The sequence below is a fragment of the Podarcis bocagei genome, assembly GCF_964188305.1.
Source record: "Podarcis bocagei genome assembly, chromosome: 16".
Taxonomy (NCBI): Eukaryota; Metazoa; Chordata; class Lepidosauria; order Squamata; family Lacertidae; genus Podarcis; species Podarcis bocagei.
Window position 1 is genome coordinate 13,343,603 of NC_138142.1, and position 16,664 is coordinate 13,360,266.

Below are 16,664 nucleotides of genomic sequence, written 5' to 3' on the forward strand. Positions count from 1 at the left end.
TAGGAGCATTCATTCTCCTATCCCCGAGCCCAAATATCAGTCTCGGTTTATTACTTCTGTTAAATCAAGGTGTTTGAATTCACCAAAGCTTTGGGGAAGTAGTCAAAGTATGGGCTGCATATGAGTATCCGAGTCTTCCGTTTATGGCAAGGGTGGGGGACCTCTGGCACATGGGCAAGATGGCTCAGGGGTTCAAATTCAGTCTGCGAGGCCTTTTCTCACAAGCTACGTCCACCTGCCCCACATCCCGACATCTGGGGCAGGTAGAAACCCGTGTGCGAATGCAGGGATTTTCCTGATTTGCATGGGAAAGCAGGCTTTGTCTCTCAGCTGATGGGCACCAGAGGTGCTTTAAAGCAGCGGTTCTCAACCTGTGGGTCCCCAGGTGTTGTTGGACTACAACTCCCATCATCCCTAGCTAGCAAGGCCAGAGCTTCAGGGATGATGGGAGTTGTAGTCCAACAACATCTGGGGACCCACGGGTTGAGAACCGCTGCTTTAAAGCTTTGCGCAGGGCTGTCTGGAAACCCATTAGGAGACTCTTTGAATTCCCAGCTTTGGGACTTGAGAGCATGAAATCACACAGCATCATTATGATGCCAGGCGATTGACAGGTGGCTGGCCCCACCCACCCGTCAGATTTTGCCCGCGAGGCTAGGATCTTCTAAGGATCTGACCCGTGGAGCCAAAAAAAGGTTCCACACCCCTGATCAATGACATGTGTACAATGATGTACGTCAATAGCTGTTTGTTTCTCCTTTCAGTAACTGGGTGTGTGTGTATGTGTGCTTTGTGCTTCCTTTTGATATATATTTTTTTCTCTTACAGGAGCTTCTAATACATTATTGCCGTAATGGCTCTGCCTTCCCCGGATCCCCAGTATGTTCTGCGGGGAACAACTGATGCAGTCAATTCTCTGTGCTTTCATTGTTCAGATCCAGAACCGGAATTTCCCATTCTTTTCTCTGGGTGAGTATGGGGGGGTGTCAGGATCAGAGATAAAATTATATTAGAAAAAAGTCTTAAACAAGCATAGTCTTACGATCTGCTCAGCAGTTTGCTTTTAATGTACCGTACTTTTCCGTATATAAGGCTAGTTTTTTTACTTTACAATTATGTGGAAAACTCTGGGTTGTTTTATACACGGGGCAATCTCCCCCCTACTTTCTTAAATTGTAGTCCCTAAAAATAGTCTTCTACATGGGGGCATCTTATACACGGAAAAATATGTTATGTGCCAGGAATGTATGCATTGAACTCTGTCTGTTGGGTCTTTGGACCGCAATGAAGAATTGAATGGAAATTGGATGTTTGGTATTAATCTTTGTATTCTTTTTCAAACTTTTTAAAAAAATTTGTTTGGTTAAAATTTCAGATATACATTTTCCACCATTAAATATACAACAGTACTTACAACGACTTCCCTTCTTCTCCTTTCATGGTTCCTTGTACTTCCAAAATTAGCTGCTTATTTTATTCCCGCCATCTAGTTTCCCCCTTTCCATTATATCTTAATCAAGCAGAGGGCCTTCTCGGTAGTGGCACCCGCCCTGTGGAATGCCCTCCCACCAGATGTCAAAGAAATAAAACAACTATCTGACTTTTAGAAGACATCTGAAGGTAGCCCTGTTTAGGGAAGTTTTTAATCTCTGGTGTTTCATCGTTTTTATTACTATTATTATCATTAATTATGTTGGAAACCGCCCAGAGTGGCTGTGGAAACCTAGCCAGATGGGTGGGGTATAAATTATTATTATTATTATTATTATTATTATTATTATTATTATTATTATTAATAATAATAATAATAATAATACTGTTGAATTTACAATAATCCTGCTAGTGTTTTCATTTGCCTGCAATTGTTTTCCAGTTACTCCACAGATATTTTCCATTCCTCTTTATATACCCAGTCTTCTTGTTCTCTTACCGTGTTGGCTAGACCTGCTAGCTCTGCGTATTCCATTATTTTCAGCTGCCATTCCCCCGTCTTTGAAACCTGTATTCTTTTACTAACTTCAATAACATCTAAAAAGAAAACCAATCTGTGTAAGACAAGCAAAGCAAGCATATTCAGATTCTCTTTGTATGGAGAAGTTTTTTTGGAGTGCGATGGCTTAGGCATCTCTGCCATAAAATTTAACTTTCAAGGAACATCCCAACATTTTACTGATTTGTTTCCCCCCTAAAGGGAAAGTAATGATCAAATCAGCAAGCTGGTAGTGATTTTTTAAAAAAAACAAAAAAACAAAAACCAGTCTCTGCAGTGTAGAAAGTCTGTAGGCAACTTAGGTAAGTTTGGAAGTACCACCAGATTGCTCATGCTTTGAAACGGTTGCTAATGAAATTAGCATTTGTCTCCCTCCCACCCTTTTTTCTTTTCTTGTTTAGCTGTTCTAATGGGCTGGTCCATATCTGGAATCTGAAAACACACAGGGTGGATAGGACACTGGATGGGCATGGCGGGAAATCAGTGTACTGGGTGAAAACTTTACGCAACAGAAGAAACACACTTCTTAGGTGAGTGATGCAATTCAGAAGGCGCACACTTAGAAGATTGCGGAATTAACGATGTCTCTAGAAAAGGGCATCAGATTGAAAAGCTGGAGCAGTGGAGAGGGGAATTCTTTTTCAGCCCAGGAGCCCACATTCCCCTCTGCGCAACCCTTTGGGGGAAACATGGTAGCGGTGGGCGGGGCCAGAGGTCAAAGTGGGTGGAGCAACAGATTGCATGGCTCCTTTCTATGGTAGGCAAGTCTCTGCAACATCTGGAGGGCGACACAGGCTCCACATCTCTGGATTTCATTGACTGGGAGCAGCTCTGCAGGGTTTGAGACAGGAGTCTTTCCCAGCTGCAACCTGGAGGTGCCGCCAAGAATTACCGTATTTTTCGCTCTATAAGACGCACCCGACCATAAGACGCACTAGTTTTTAGGGGAGGAAAACAAGAAATAAGAAGCCTCCTGAGTGAAGAGGGAGCGCAGGACCCTGGTCTCATGAGACAGAGCGTTCCACCAGGCCGGAGCCAGTGTTGAAAAGGCCCTGGCTCGGGTTGAGGCTAATCTTACTTCCTTGGGGCCCGGGACCTCTAGGGTGTTGCTATTTATGGACCTTAAGGTCCTCCATGGGGCATACCACATAGGATTGTGAAGGATTGTTACAAGACCGCTGTTCCCTTCACAGAACTACAATTCCCAGCGTTCTTTAACTATCAATCCCTATGCTGGAGAATTCTGGGAACTGAAGCCCTGTGAAGGGAATAGGGGTCTCCTAACAACTCTCACTATCCTTAACATACTACAGTTCCCAAGATACTTTTTTGGGTGGGAAGAAGCCATGCCTTTTTAAAGCGGTATGATACTGGTTTAAATGCATAGTGCGGGTGGGGCCTTGGTATGATTAACGTTGGATACAGGCCATTTAATACACACAGAGAATCAGCTGAAGAGAACTTTTGTCCACACAAGCTTCTGCCACAATAAATCTGCTAGGTGCCACAAGGCCTTCGGTTGTTTTGACTGACAGAACGCTCCACCTTCTTCTGGAGCGGATTGCCAAAGCGTCAGGGTAATTTGGAGATGTTTTGACATGTTTATCAAGAAAAGACATCTTCCGTAGCAGACCTTATTAGCATTTATATTTGTTGTCGTCTGCATAACCACAATTAACAACCCAGAATTAAATCTGAGTTGTTAACATAATTACATGGTTTTCATTTCGCATGCACTCTGTGCTCAGAAGCATTGACACAGAAATCTTTCAGGACTACAGTTATTTCTGGGTAGTGTTCCTTAATTCTCGATCTCCATAAGAGAATGTCTGTATAGGTTGGTCTCTGCACTTAGCTGGGGTTGATTGAATAAGCAATTCGGTCAGAATACCTGAGAAACCTCACTTGTGTTGATGGACTTCTGAGTCCATCTTAACACCCACATTTCAAAGTGTCTATTACTGTACTTCGTATGAGGTTTGGTTCTCGTAATTTTAAGTATCTCATCTGTCGTCTGTAATGTTAATTGTACTGCAGATAAATATGTTTTGTTTATTTTCAAATTACATGGTAGCAACACAATGCAAATGTTTTGTTTGTTGCAGTTATTAATACTATCTTCGTATGTGGTGTGTCATTGTTGTCGTTTACTAGCAGCCTCATACCTGATGTGGCTCTGGAATTCTAAGAAACAAAAAAATCAGTGCTGTTGTGAAAGGTTTAGTCCGCCATTTTGATGCAAAACAGTGTCCAGTTGTATCCAGACATGGTCAAAAACGTGCTTGTTTATCTCAGATATCATCGTGCAAAACCTAGTTACAATATCTTAAGAGGTGCCCCAATACACAGCAAATAACTTTCCAAAATGTCTATATTAGATTTTTGTGAGTGGGGGGAGCTGGTGCATTTTATGTACTTCCACCTTTCATCCAAAACTGACAGACGGCAATGTTCTTTTGGCTGGAACAGGGGAAAGCCATCCAGACTTCTTGCAAACTTGTTTCCCCTGTGGCCTGAAGCAGGGGCGGCTTGTCCCGTTTCAAAGCTTGAGGCAAAATGGAAAGTGCCGCCCTCTCTGCCGCTGCTGCACTTCCCACCCCGCAGCTGCTGGCATCCGTGCCAATTTCTGGCAAGATCTCACCAAAATCTCACGAGATTTCGTGTACTCTACGATATCTCGCGAGATTTCATCAATTCTCACTGGAAATGGGCACCGATGCTTCGGCTGCTTCATTGTGGATGGGCTGGGCCGGGCCTGAGGTAAATTTAGCAGCCGCCTTGTTGAAGCTAAGCAGGTCTAGGTGTGGTAAGTGCTTGGAGCCACATGTGCACCACATTGTGTTCCATAATGGAAGAAAGGTGGGATATATATGTAATAGAACAAAAGCTCTTACCTGTTTCGGAAAGTTGCTTGTTCCCTATGCATCTTGAGGTGTCGTAATCAATTTGTTCTGAGAAACAAGGAGCAGGTTCCCATCTCTGTTTGGATACAGTTGGGTGCCATTTTGAATCAAGATGGCAGGCTGACTTTTCGAAAGCTGCACTGATTTTAACTACAGTGGACGATCGGGTTGCAAACGTGATCCGTGCGGGAAGCACGTTTGCAACCCGCAGCGTCTGCAACCCGCAGTGCCACGTCTGCGCATGCGCAGGTTGCGATTCTGCACATGCGCAAGCACCAAAACCCAGATGTAACCCATTCCAGTACTTCCGGGTTCGGCGCACTGCACAACCCAAAATCGCGCAACCCGAAGTGTCTGTAACCCGAGGTATGACTGTACTGATTTCCATGTCACCATGTGTTGGCAGTTCATCCCATTCCAACATTAGTCTGCAGTAAACAACAACAACAAAATTAAGCACACGGGTGATGCTGGAGGATCTAGATTGGTACCTCTCAGCCCCTTCCCAGGATCCAGTTCTTCCAGTTCCCCATTCTCACTCCATTCCTCTTCCTACTCTGGCAATTCCCACCATGATTTCTTCATGGGCACCATAGAGCTAAACTCAAGGATGTTTGGTGCCTTCTATATCTGAAGGGCCTGTACTGCAGATTAGATATTTGATGAGTGCTATCACGTTCGTTGCCATCCCAGCCAGGTCTCCCCTTCTCCAGACCAAACACACCCAACTGCTTCAACCTTTCCTTTAACATTAGACTAGTTAGACCGATAGCCCGATTCAGGATACATTCATGGCTCCTGAGCCTGGAGGCTTGAGCTCAAAACACGCAAGATTTGTTCTTGTCGTTTAGTCGTGTCCGCCTCTTCGGGACCCCCTGGACCAGAGCACGCCAGGCACTCCTGTCTTCCACTGCCTCCCTCAGTTTGGTCAAACTCATGCTGGTAGCTTCGAGAACACTGTCGAACCATCTCGTCCTCTGTCGTCCCCTTTCCCAGCATCAGGGTCTTTTCCAGGGAGTCTTCTCTTCTCATGAGGTGGCCAAAGTATTGGAGCCTCAGCTTCACAATCATTCAACAATGATATTAATGTGACATGTGTTGTTTTCTTTAATTTGACTGGCAAATACAGTGGTACCTCGTGTTACAGATGCTTCAGGTTACAGACTCTGCTAACCAGAAATAGTACCTCAGGTTAAGAACTTTGCTTCAGGATGAGAACAGAAATCGTGCTCCGGCGGCAGCTGAAGGCCCCATTAGCTATATTGGTACCTCAGGTTAAGAACAGTTTCAGGTTAAGAACGGACCTCCAGAACGAATTAAGTTCTTAACCCGAGGTACAACTGTAAAGGAAACAGAGACCAGCTTCCCTCCTCTCGGTAGCCAGGAAGTTGACAGCTCAGGGTGGCTTATGCGAGGGCTGGGTATACAGGAGTGTTAGATACATATTGGCATGGAGCTCTGTTGAGGATCCATGATGAAGCTGCTTGGCAAGAGACGCTCAGAATCTGCAAATTCTGCCGTATGACAAAGAATGTTTCTGATTGTAAAAGCCAGGGCCGTGACCAAAACATCTGCCTGTGGGACTTGGCCGAAGGAAGGAGTGTTGTCACAGACTCTGTTTCCACGGAGAATATTGGGTTCTGCAAGTGCTCCCTCTTGGAGGTTGAAGAGAGACGGTGGCTACTCGCCATGCCATGGAAAGGCCTGGAAGAGGTAGGTAATGTATGTTATCTATGTAAAATAACTTTTCTCAGAAGGAGCGCAATGAATTCTTTGTGTTGGCTAATGAGATCTACCAAGAACACAATGGCCGCTAATGGAATATTCCAAGCCTGGCTTTAGCTGATGTTTGAAAATGTGTGGCTGATGACCTTCTTTATGTGTGCTCTGTGGGATCTGGGATGGTGATCCTGACTGGCAGTAAATTCCCCTCATTCTCAGGAAGAATCCTTCTATCTGGAAATGCCAAGGCCACCTTCTACATTCAAAGCAGTTGTTCTGTTTTGAGCTATAATCCGTTCCCCCAGAGGGTGGGCTTGGCTTTGCTGTTTGCAGTCACAGTCTTGCCAGATTATTTTTTTAAGTGCCCAAGTCAAAAATTCCACAAAATTCATGTGTAAGCTCCTATATATATATATATATATATATATATATATATATATATATATTCTATCCTCAAACAGGTAACACCATGAGCCAAAGTACTTTTGAGGCTTATGATTAACATGAAGACTTAATATGTGTTTATGCTTGGCCGGGACCCAAAGGGGGTAATTTTGTCTTGAAGCAGATTCCGTCTATGAATAATAAGACCTGAACAGACATTTATTTGTTCCTGATTGCATTTAAATCACCAATTATGAGTTACATGCACTTCTCTTGCCAATTTGCCAGAAACATGCTAAAAAGCATTATAAATGTGCAAAAGGAGAAGGGTGTGTTTTCTTGTGGCCACCTATAGCCACCCAGGAACACTATTCGCCCCAGGCAAAGACAAAACTCACCTAGTAAGCACAAAAACGAAGGAGAGAAGATCAGCACGGAACGTCTTCTGGTTTCAGCTACAGTTGACAAAATACATGAGACCCGGGATTTATTTCTGAGGCTCGGTGGCAACCATTGCAGGCTGCTTCTTGGGTCTTCCATACTAGCAGACTTAACCCTTTTGCATGCTGCAGGGAGTGCCCCAAACTCGCTGCCTTTGGGTCTTCAGCAATAGCAGCCAACAACCCTCAGGTCTTGCCTTCTCTTTCCTGAGCCGCGATGAATGCAGCTGATATTAAGCTGCAGAAATATTTCCTTCCCTGCCTAGATTGTGGATGGGGAAGCATGTGGCTAACCATATGTTGTTGGTCTCTTGGTCTCTTCAGTTCCAACCACCATGGACAATGGGCAGAGGTGAGGGGAGTTAGAGCTCAACAGAATCTGGAATAATAATAATAATAATAATAATAATAATAATAATAATAATAATAATAATAATAATAATTTCTTTATATCCCGCCCTCCCCAGGCGAAGCCGGGCTCAAGATTCATCCATGATCTAGGCCCGGGTCAGCAAACTTTTTCAGCAGGGGGCCGGTCCACTGCCCCTCAGACCATGTGGGGGGCCGGACTATTTTTTTTGGGGGGGGGATGAACGAATTCCTATGCCCCACAAATAACCCAGAGATGCATTTTAAATAAAAGGTCACATTCTACTCATGTAACCGTCCCGGACCGTCCGCAGGCTGGATTTAGAAGGCTATTGGGCCGGATCTGGCCCCCAGGCCTTAGTTTGCCTACCCATGTTCTAGGCTTTTCCACTTTGCAGATTTAGCGACAAAGTAGACCTGATGAGGGTGATCTGATCACAGGTTTCCTCTTTTTTTAAAAGGCAGTGATGGAGTTGAAGTGGGGAAAGTGTGGACTGGGGGGAGGTTAACACACCATTTAAATTGCCCTCCTGAATCTGCTCCATGCCTCATGGGGAGGAAACCTGCAGGTACCATACTGGGTAAGCTGCACTTTTGGAAGCATGTGCTTTTGAGTCGGGGGTGGGGGGAAAGGTCCATTGCCCCAATCCAAATTATCTCAGTTACGCACACGTGTCTGTAGCTGTTTTCAACTGAAGGAAGTTGGGAAACCTGACGGTGGCTCTTTCACAACTTGTTTAAGCTTGGCACCGGGACAGCCAACCTGAACACACTTGCTTGTGAGCAAGGCCTGTGGAACTCAGAGGGACTTCCTCCTGAGTAAATGTGCATGGTTCTGCTCTCTGCTGAGAAATGCAAAGAATCCTTAGGAACGCAAGCGCTCCTAGCTCTTTGCTGTCCTTTAAAATGAGAAAGGAGGCGCAGGCTGTTTTCCTCCACACACTTTCCTAATAATAACAAAATAATAATAATAATAATAATAATAATAATAATAATAATAATAATAATAATAATAATTATTTATTATTTATACCCCGCCCATCTGGCTGGGTTTCCCCAGCCACTCTGGGCGGCTTCCCAAAAAATATTAAAATACTATAATACATCAAACATTAAAAGCTTCCCTAAACAGGGCTGCCTTCAGATGTCTCCCTTCCTGGGAAACTACCATGGCAGGCGATAAGAGCAAATAGCAAACTTGTGGCCTCCTGGGTATTTGGTGAGACACAAGACAGGGCCTTCTTGGTGGCTGGTCCCAGATAATGGTATATATTCCCCCTCAAGGCTTGCCTGGTCCCCTACTCTGCTTTCCTTTTGCTAGCAGGCAAAGAGATGTTTTTGTTCCAACAGTCACTGGCTGTTATGACGGTTTAAAGTGATTTCAATGCTATTTTAAACAAGGTTACTTATTTAACGGGGGCAGAGAGTGAATTTTTAGTTGCGTTGGTTTGTGTTGTGAGATGCATTGAGTTTTTCACTGGGAGAAAGGTGGAATATAACATGAATAACTAAATAAAGACATAGACAGTGCTGGCCTATAGAGACAAATGACTCAGCATAAGGCTGCTTTGTGTGCAATGAATAATAATAATAATAATAATAATAATAATAATAATAATAATAATAAATTTTATTTATATCCCGCCCTCCCCAGCCGAAGCCGGGCTCAGGGCGGCTAACAACAATAAAATAGTACAAAATTCTAAAATCATTCATTATAAAATTAATTCAAATCAAATTGATGGCAACCATTAGGCTAGAGTTCTGTGGAGATTGCCAAAGGAGGGAGTCAGGCTGTGCCCTGACCAAAGGCCTGGTGGAACAGCTCTGACTTGCAGGCCCTGCGGAAAGATGTCAAGTCCCGCAGGGCCCTAGTCTCTTGTGACAGGGCGTTCCACCAGATGGGAGCCACAGCCGAAAAAGCCCTGGCTCTAGTTGAGGCCAGCCTAACCTCTCTGTGGCCTGGGACCTTCAAGATGTTTTTATTTGAAGACCGTAAGTTCCTCTGTGGGACATACCAGGAGAAAGGAACCAAAGGTCAGCTGTAAAGCATGTGTTTTGCATGCAGAAGCTGTCCAGCATGGCCAAAGCCAACATATGGAGGACCACAGGTTCCCCACCCCTTTTGAGGATGATGCTGAGCTCAATGGACCGAGTATGAGGCACCTTCCTACATTTCTTGGTGGGATTTACAGTGGTACCCCGCAAGACGAATGCCTCGCAAAACGGAAAACCCGCAAGACGAAAGGGTTTTCTGTTTCGGAGGCGCTTCGCAAGACGAATTTCCCTATGGGCTTGCTTCGCAAGACGAAAGCCCATAGGGAAATCTCCGGGGACCTGTTTTAAATTGCTGGCGGTCGGGAGCAAAGACTTTCGCCCACAGCCGGCCTTCAGAAGAGGTCCTGGACCTCTTCTGAAGGCCGGCGGGGGGCAAAAGTCTTTGCTCCCCCCCGCCTGCCTTCCCGGGACAGTGGAGACTTCTCCGCTGCCCCGGGCGATCTTAAAATGCTGGCGGGCGGGAGCGAAGCGTTCGCTGCCGACCCCCAGCATTTTAAAATCTCCCCGGGACAGCAGAGAAGTCCCGCCCCGCTCGGGATGGCGGCGCAGAGCTGTCTGCCGTGCCGGGATCAGCGCGGGCTCTGCACGGCCATCGGGAGCCGGGGGCAAAGCCCGCCCCGCTCCAGATGGCCGCGCAACTCTGCAATTCTATGAATCTATGATTCAGCAATGAAACCCGGATACCTTTCCCTGAGGTTCAGAGAAAACTTTTTATCCAAGTACAGTGGTGCCTCGCAAGACGAAAAGAATCCGTTCTGTGATTCTCTTCGTCTAGCGGTTTTTTCGTCTTGCGAAGCAAGCCCATTGACGGATTAGCGGATTAGCGCTATTAGCGGCTTTTAGCGGCTTATCTGCTGATTGGATCAGCTGATAAGCGGCTTAGCGGCTTAGAAAAAGGGGGGGAGGAAAAAAAACCAGCAGGAACTCGCAAGACATTGTCGTCTTGCGAAGCAAGCCCATAGGAAATTCGTTTTGCGAAGCACCTCCAAAACGGAAAACTCTTTCGTCTAGCGAGTTTTCCGTCTTGCAAGGCATTCGTCTTGCGAGGCACCACTGTACCTGACAGCCAATAACTTTTCAAACCAGTGAAAAACACAGTCACGGAACCAAGAAATTACACAAAACAAAAGAATTACCGTGAAAATCCCTGAAACGAGAAGTAATCGACTATAGAATTGAATTAAATAAAAAAATAAATAAGGGAAAATTAACCTAGAATTAAACAAAGACTTATCGAGATGCCGGCTAAAAACTCGTTTCACTGAACTAATCAGTTTCCTCAGAAGGAAATAAATACATTTATAAACCTTAAATGATTTTAAGTGCTATCAAACAAACTCAAGAGCAGGGCTGAAACGCTTCCTTGAGTTTACAAAAAAGGTATAAAAACCTCAATGACAAGTTTTAAACGTAGCCCTGTTTAAGAGAACATTATAAACCTTAAATGATTTTAAATAATTTCCAGCAAACTCAAGAGCAGGGCTGAAACGCTTCCCCGAGTTTACAAAAAAGGTATGAAAACCTCAATGACAAGTTTTAAATGTAGCCCTATTTAAGAGAACCAAGCAGTAGTAATAAGAAATTGAGGACTCGGTTGTAAAAACTCTAGTATTGCCTTTACAAAAAGGTTTTAGGTAAAACTTACAAAGGAATACAAGATAAGCTGTTTAGGTTTCAAACAAACTCAAAAACAGGGCAGAAACTCAAAAACAGGGCTGAAGCGCTCCTGGTGCCCTGTTTTTGAGTTTGTTTGAAACCTAAACAGTTTATCTCGTGCATGTGCTCTGAATGTAGAAGGACCCAGGTTGGACACGTCTCCTGGAACCCTGGAGAACTTCTGCCAGCCAGTGGTGGAGGAAGGGGGAAGGGGGTACGGTCCACCCTGGGTGTCATCACTGAGGGGGGTGGGGTGACAAAATTAGTTTTTTAATTAACAAAATTGGGCTCACAAAACTTTTTAGGAGTGATGTGCTGGCTTAGGCGCCTGCAGATTCCATGTTGCCTGAAATGGCAGTGTGGAAGTTGCGTCTGCCTACCATCTCCCCCTTAGCCCCCCCCCCACAGCTGAGGGGGCATCGATGGAGAGGCTGTAAGCTTCGGAGAGGCTCACCCCGCCCCCACGGGCACGGATCGCACCACCCCTGGCTGCAGGACACGCCCCCGCACCAGGCACCCAAGCGGCTAGCTACGCCACTGCTGTCAGCCCGTGTAGACAGTACAGTGGTACCTCAGGTTAAGTACTTAATTCGTTCCGGAGGTCCGTTCTTAACCTGAAAGTGTTCTTAACCTGAAGCACCACTTTGGCTAATGGGGTCTCCCGCTGCTGCCACGCCACCGGAGTACGATTTTTGTTCTCATCCTGAAACAAAGTTCTTAACCCGAGGTACTATTTCTGGGTTAGCGGAGTCTGTAACCTGAAGCATATGTAACCCGAGGTACCACTGTACTGAACTAGATGGACCGATATTTTGACTCAGTATAAGGTAGCTTCCTTTGGCCTTTCTTAGCAGTTATGATTTCTGGGGCTTCCTCCGGGTTGATTTGTTTTCTCCCACCATCCCTGAGCAACAAAAGAGCTTGCACCACCTTTTTTTGCAAATCACCTTAGGAGACTCATCCTTGTGCCTGGCGCCAGGCCAACTAAACTTGTTTTCCTGATGTCAGGTTCGGGTTTTGGAGCTGCCATCCAAGATTTCAGTCTGTACCTTGAAGCCAGAGGCCGATGCCAAGTTGGGCATGCCCATGTGTCTGAAGATGTGGCAGGTAAGCCAACGGGAGCTTGCTAATTACAAAACGCTTCCCTCGCTGTGATTCATTTCTCTATATACGGAGCCCATGAATCATTCTTCACTCTGAGGTTTTTATATTTATTTATTTTTGATTGATTGTCAAAAGCAATCAACTAATTATGCTATTAAGGGTGGGAGGGAAACAGGAACATCCTTCACATAACCGCTGGAGCTTTCCACACTTCATCAGATGGTGTGGGTTGCGAGTTTTGTAAATACTCCCTGAAAAGTTTAGCCCGGGTAGTTTGGTTTTTTGAAGTATCCAGGGGGGAAAATAACGATCATGGAACTTGGATTTGGCAAGGCATTTGATAGCCTGGCATTAATAAAACACTTGAGCTTTAATCAACATGACTGTATTTTGATTTGCTTGTCTCTAGTCTGGTGTGAACCAACCATGTTGCTACCTACCTTGGCTCTTCAGATTTGGAGAGGTTAAACATATTTATTTATGTATAATGCTTACATTATCCTGTACTAGCAGCCTCATACTCAGCATTGCTTGGGAATTCTGAGAAACAATGATGACAAAATCGGTGTGGTTTTTAAATCAGTGGTTCAAATCGGTTTTGAACCATATTGATTCAAAATGGTGCCTAGTACCCAAACGCAAGACGAAAACCTGCTCTTGGATCTTGGGGACCATCACGCAAAAATTGGCTGAAATCACGACGTTTTGAAAGGTTCCGTGCGCCATCTTGACTCAAAGTGGCATCTGGCATCCCAAACCTAGACAAAATGGACCCACACATGGAGGGAAACATGTTCCTTGGTCTTGGGAAACATTATGCAAAATGTAGTTGCAATATGTCAAGAGGTGTCCAAATGCATAGCAAATAACTTTCCGAAATATATGTTAATATATGTTTGGAATGGACTTTTGTCTTTGGAATTAAAGAAAGACTGGAGCCTGGATAGCCATCTCTGTTGGGCGCTCTTCAGCCCCTGCACTAGGCACCCATCAACACTGATTTTGAGGGTTCAAATGTAATTATACCGCTGGGCCTTATTTAGAGAAGTCTTAAGGTTCCCTCGGCCAATAAAGCGAGATGAGTGCCGCAACCCGAGTCGTCCACAACTGGACCTAACGGTCAGGGGTCCCTTTACCTTTAAGGTTCACACACTTTGTCATATCAATAGAAGACATGAAGGCCCAGTTCATACTTTTAGCATAGCACCTATATTTAATGGAGGATTTACTTGGGTGGCTCAGCTGATGGTTGTCTAAACCAGTGTTTCCCAACCACTGTTCCGCGGCACACTAGTGTGCCGCGAGATGTTGCCTGGTGTGCCGCGAGATGTTGCCTGGAGGGAGGCGGGCGAGGCGGGCGGCGAGGGGCGGCGGCGGCGAGGAGAGGCTGCCCAGCGCGGGGCTCTCGCCATCTGCCTGCCTGGCTGCCTGCGAGCTCGGCGGGCAGCGCCTCCGTCCGCAGCGCCCGCCTCGCGGCTCTCATTCCCTGCCAAAGCTCACCCAGCCAAGCCGCGCTCTCCTTCCTGCCTCGCTTTGCTGCCTCCTCCCCCCCCACCCCCAAAGCTTGGAGGTTCCCCAGCAAGGGGGAGGGAAAAAAATTGAAACTTACACTTTCGTGCGTCCCTCCCGGCGTGACGCTGCGCGCTGACGTCACGGGGCTGTAATGGTGGTGTGCCTCGAGATTTTTTTCATCAAACAAGTGTGCCTTTGCCCAAAAAAGGTTGGGAAACACTGGTCTAAACTAATAGTTTAGATCAGTGGTTCTCAACCTGTGGGTCCCCAGATGTTGTTGGACTACAACTCCCATCATCCCCGAGCTCTGGCCTTGCTAGCTAGGGGTGATAGGAGTTGTAGTTCAACAACATCTGGAGACCCACAGGTTGAGAAAAGCTGGTTTAGATGATTGGGAATTATTTGCAGAGGGCTTTGTCTCCTCCTTTGCACACAAGAGGAGGAGAATGAAACCTTCATGCTTTCCGTTTTGCCTCAACCATAGTGCCCTGGGGGTTTACAAACTTGAGGAACTGTGGTTCCTTCAATCGCTCTCTGATTTAATAAACCAGAGTATCAAAATACAGATGGACCCTGCTTTAACCAACTAGCTTTAGCGGGGGGCAGGTTCCTCTGACCGCAGTTTGGTCAAAAATGAAGGTGGGATTGGGCCTTCAAGATTTTCATAGAATCAAAGAATTGTAAAGTTGGAAGAGACCCTTTTCATCTAGTCCAACCCCCTGCAATGCAGGAATAATAAAAATTTGCTAGATTCCCAACTCCCAGCAGCTCCAGTTAGCATGACCTTTGGTCAAGGATGATTGAAGTTGCAGTCCAACAACATCTGGAAGACCACAGATTCCCTGTCCATGTTTCACTTGCTTCCCCCAGTGCTCCAGAGAAGAGTGGTAGGGAAGCCTATAACATTTAGTCTTCTAGAGAGACAGAAACGTTCACACAACAGAAAAGTTGTCAAAGCTTTTGTATAGCACTTCATACAGCCTTGTCCTAGATCCTGGTAAAATACAGGTAATCACAAAAATCGTAAATGAATTACAGTGACTAACAAAATAGATTGTTTTTTGATAGCAAAGCATTTCAGCTTCTGCCTTCATCGACTGCTCGAATGTGAATCAAAAGGTGCTGTAGTCAAGGTGGTAGTTGTAGAACATTAGAATATTCAGAAGTGTTACACTTAACTGCAGAGACAGACAGACAGAGGTTTATTGCTATTTCATTTGGAAGCCTGTCCAGGAAGGAAGGAAGGAAGCAAGCAAGCAAAGGAGAATCTCTGTCAATGTGTCAGGAATATGCATTAATGGAGTTTATATAATAAAGTACTTACTGCATTTCCAGTTTCTACATGCATTCTTGTTAGTTTGTTTTTTTTAAAAAAAAATGCTCACCATTGCACAACATAGCACCTTTCCTGCTGGGAAAATTAAGGGAAGACAAACCTTGCGTTTGCAGATTCAACCCTTTCCAGTTGGCTATGATGTGCAGGAGCCCAGTGGATACACATCGAATTATAAGACATATTCCTTCAAAGGAAGGAGGAATGTTCCATCCGACCTCAAGCTGCTGTTTGGACCTTCCTTTCTACTCTTCCAAAGATAGCAGCGCTTTTAATTTATAAAACATATGGCTCACATTCTCCGTTTTTTAAAAAAAATGGCACCCAAGTTGCTGTACAATTCATCAACCATCATGAAAAGACAGCAAAACAGACTGCTATACAGTGGTACCTCGGGTTACATACGCTTCAGGTTACATACGCTTCAGGTTACAGACTCCGCTAACCCAGAAATAGTACCTCGGGTTAAGAACTTTGCTTCAGGATGAGTACAGAAATCGTGCTCTGGCAGCGTGGCGGCAGCGGGAGGCCCCATTAGCTAAAGTGGTGCTTCAGGTTAAGAACAGTTTCAGGTTAAGTACAGACCTCCAGAACGTATTAAGAACTTAACCTGAGGTACCACTGTATAGCAGTCAAAAAACCAACAATCCAATAATGGCACATAAATTAAAATAGGCCAGGGAATGCCTTCCAAAACAAGCTAACCAGTATACTTATGAATACCCATCGCTGGGGAACAGCAGGAGAGAACTGTTGCTGTCATGAGCTACCTGTGAGATTCCCACAGGTATCTGGTTGGAATACAGGATTCTAGATCAGGCAGGCCTTTGGTCTGATCAGGGGCCACCATCCCCATATGAACCAGCCAAGACCCTGCAGTTTTCGGCAGATGCCCAGCCAAGGGAGATGCAGAGGGTGGCCACATAAGAACAGGCCTTTTCAGTGGTGGTTCCCCATCTATGGAATACTGTCCCCGGGGATAATAATAATTTTTTATTTATACCCCATCCTTCCCAGTTCAAAAACCGGGCTCAGGGCGGCTAACAACAAATTTAAAACACTTTAAAACACTTAATTATAAAAGCAGCATAAAATACAGTATAAAAACATGAATAACAATAAAAATCAAAAATCAATTAAACGGTGGCTGAATTGGTCCTACTTGGGCCAGCGAGGAGGCCAGGGGAGAATTA

At 45.2% G+C, this 16,664-nt stretch overlaps 1 protein-coding gene across 5 annotated transcripts in view; it reads left to right on the plus strand.

Moving 5' to 3' along the window:
- Positions 1-16,664, plus strand: part of GNB1L (G protein subunit beta 1 like) — an 82,621-nt gene that overhangs the window by 46,532 nt on the left and 19,425 nt on the right. For 4 of the 5 annotated variants that reach the window (XM_081175094.1, XM_081175098.1, XM_081175097.1 and 1 more), the window contains 4 exons: positions 829-969; positions 2,392-2,520; positions 6,444-6,606; positions 12,531-12,629. In XM_081175094.1, coding sequence (XP_081031220.1) covers positions 854-969; positions 2,392-2,520; positions 6,444-6,606; positions 12,531-12,629 — 507 coding nt within the window. In that variant the 5' untranslated portion in view covers positions 829-853. Of the gene's footprint in view, positions 1-641; positions 733-828; positions 970-2,391; positions 2,521-6,443; positions 6,607-12,530; positions 12,630-16,664 lie in introns of those variants that run through there. The other variant, XM_081175096.1, reaches the window with a different exon arrangement.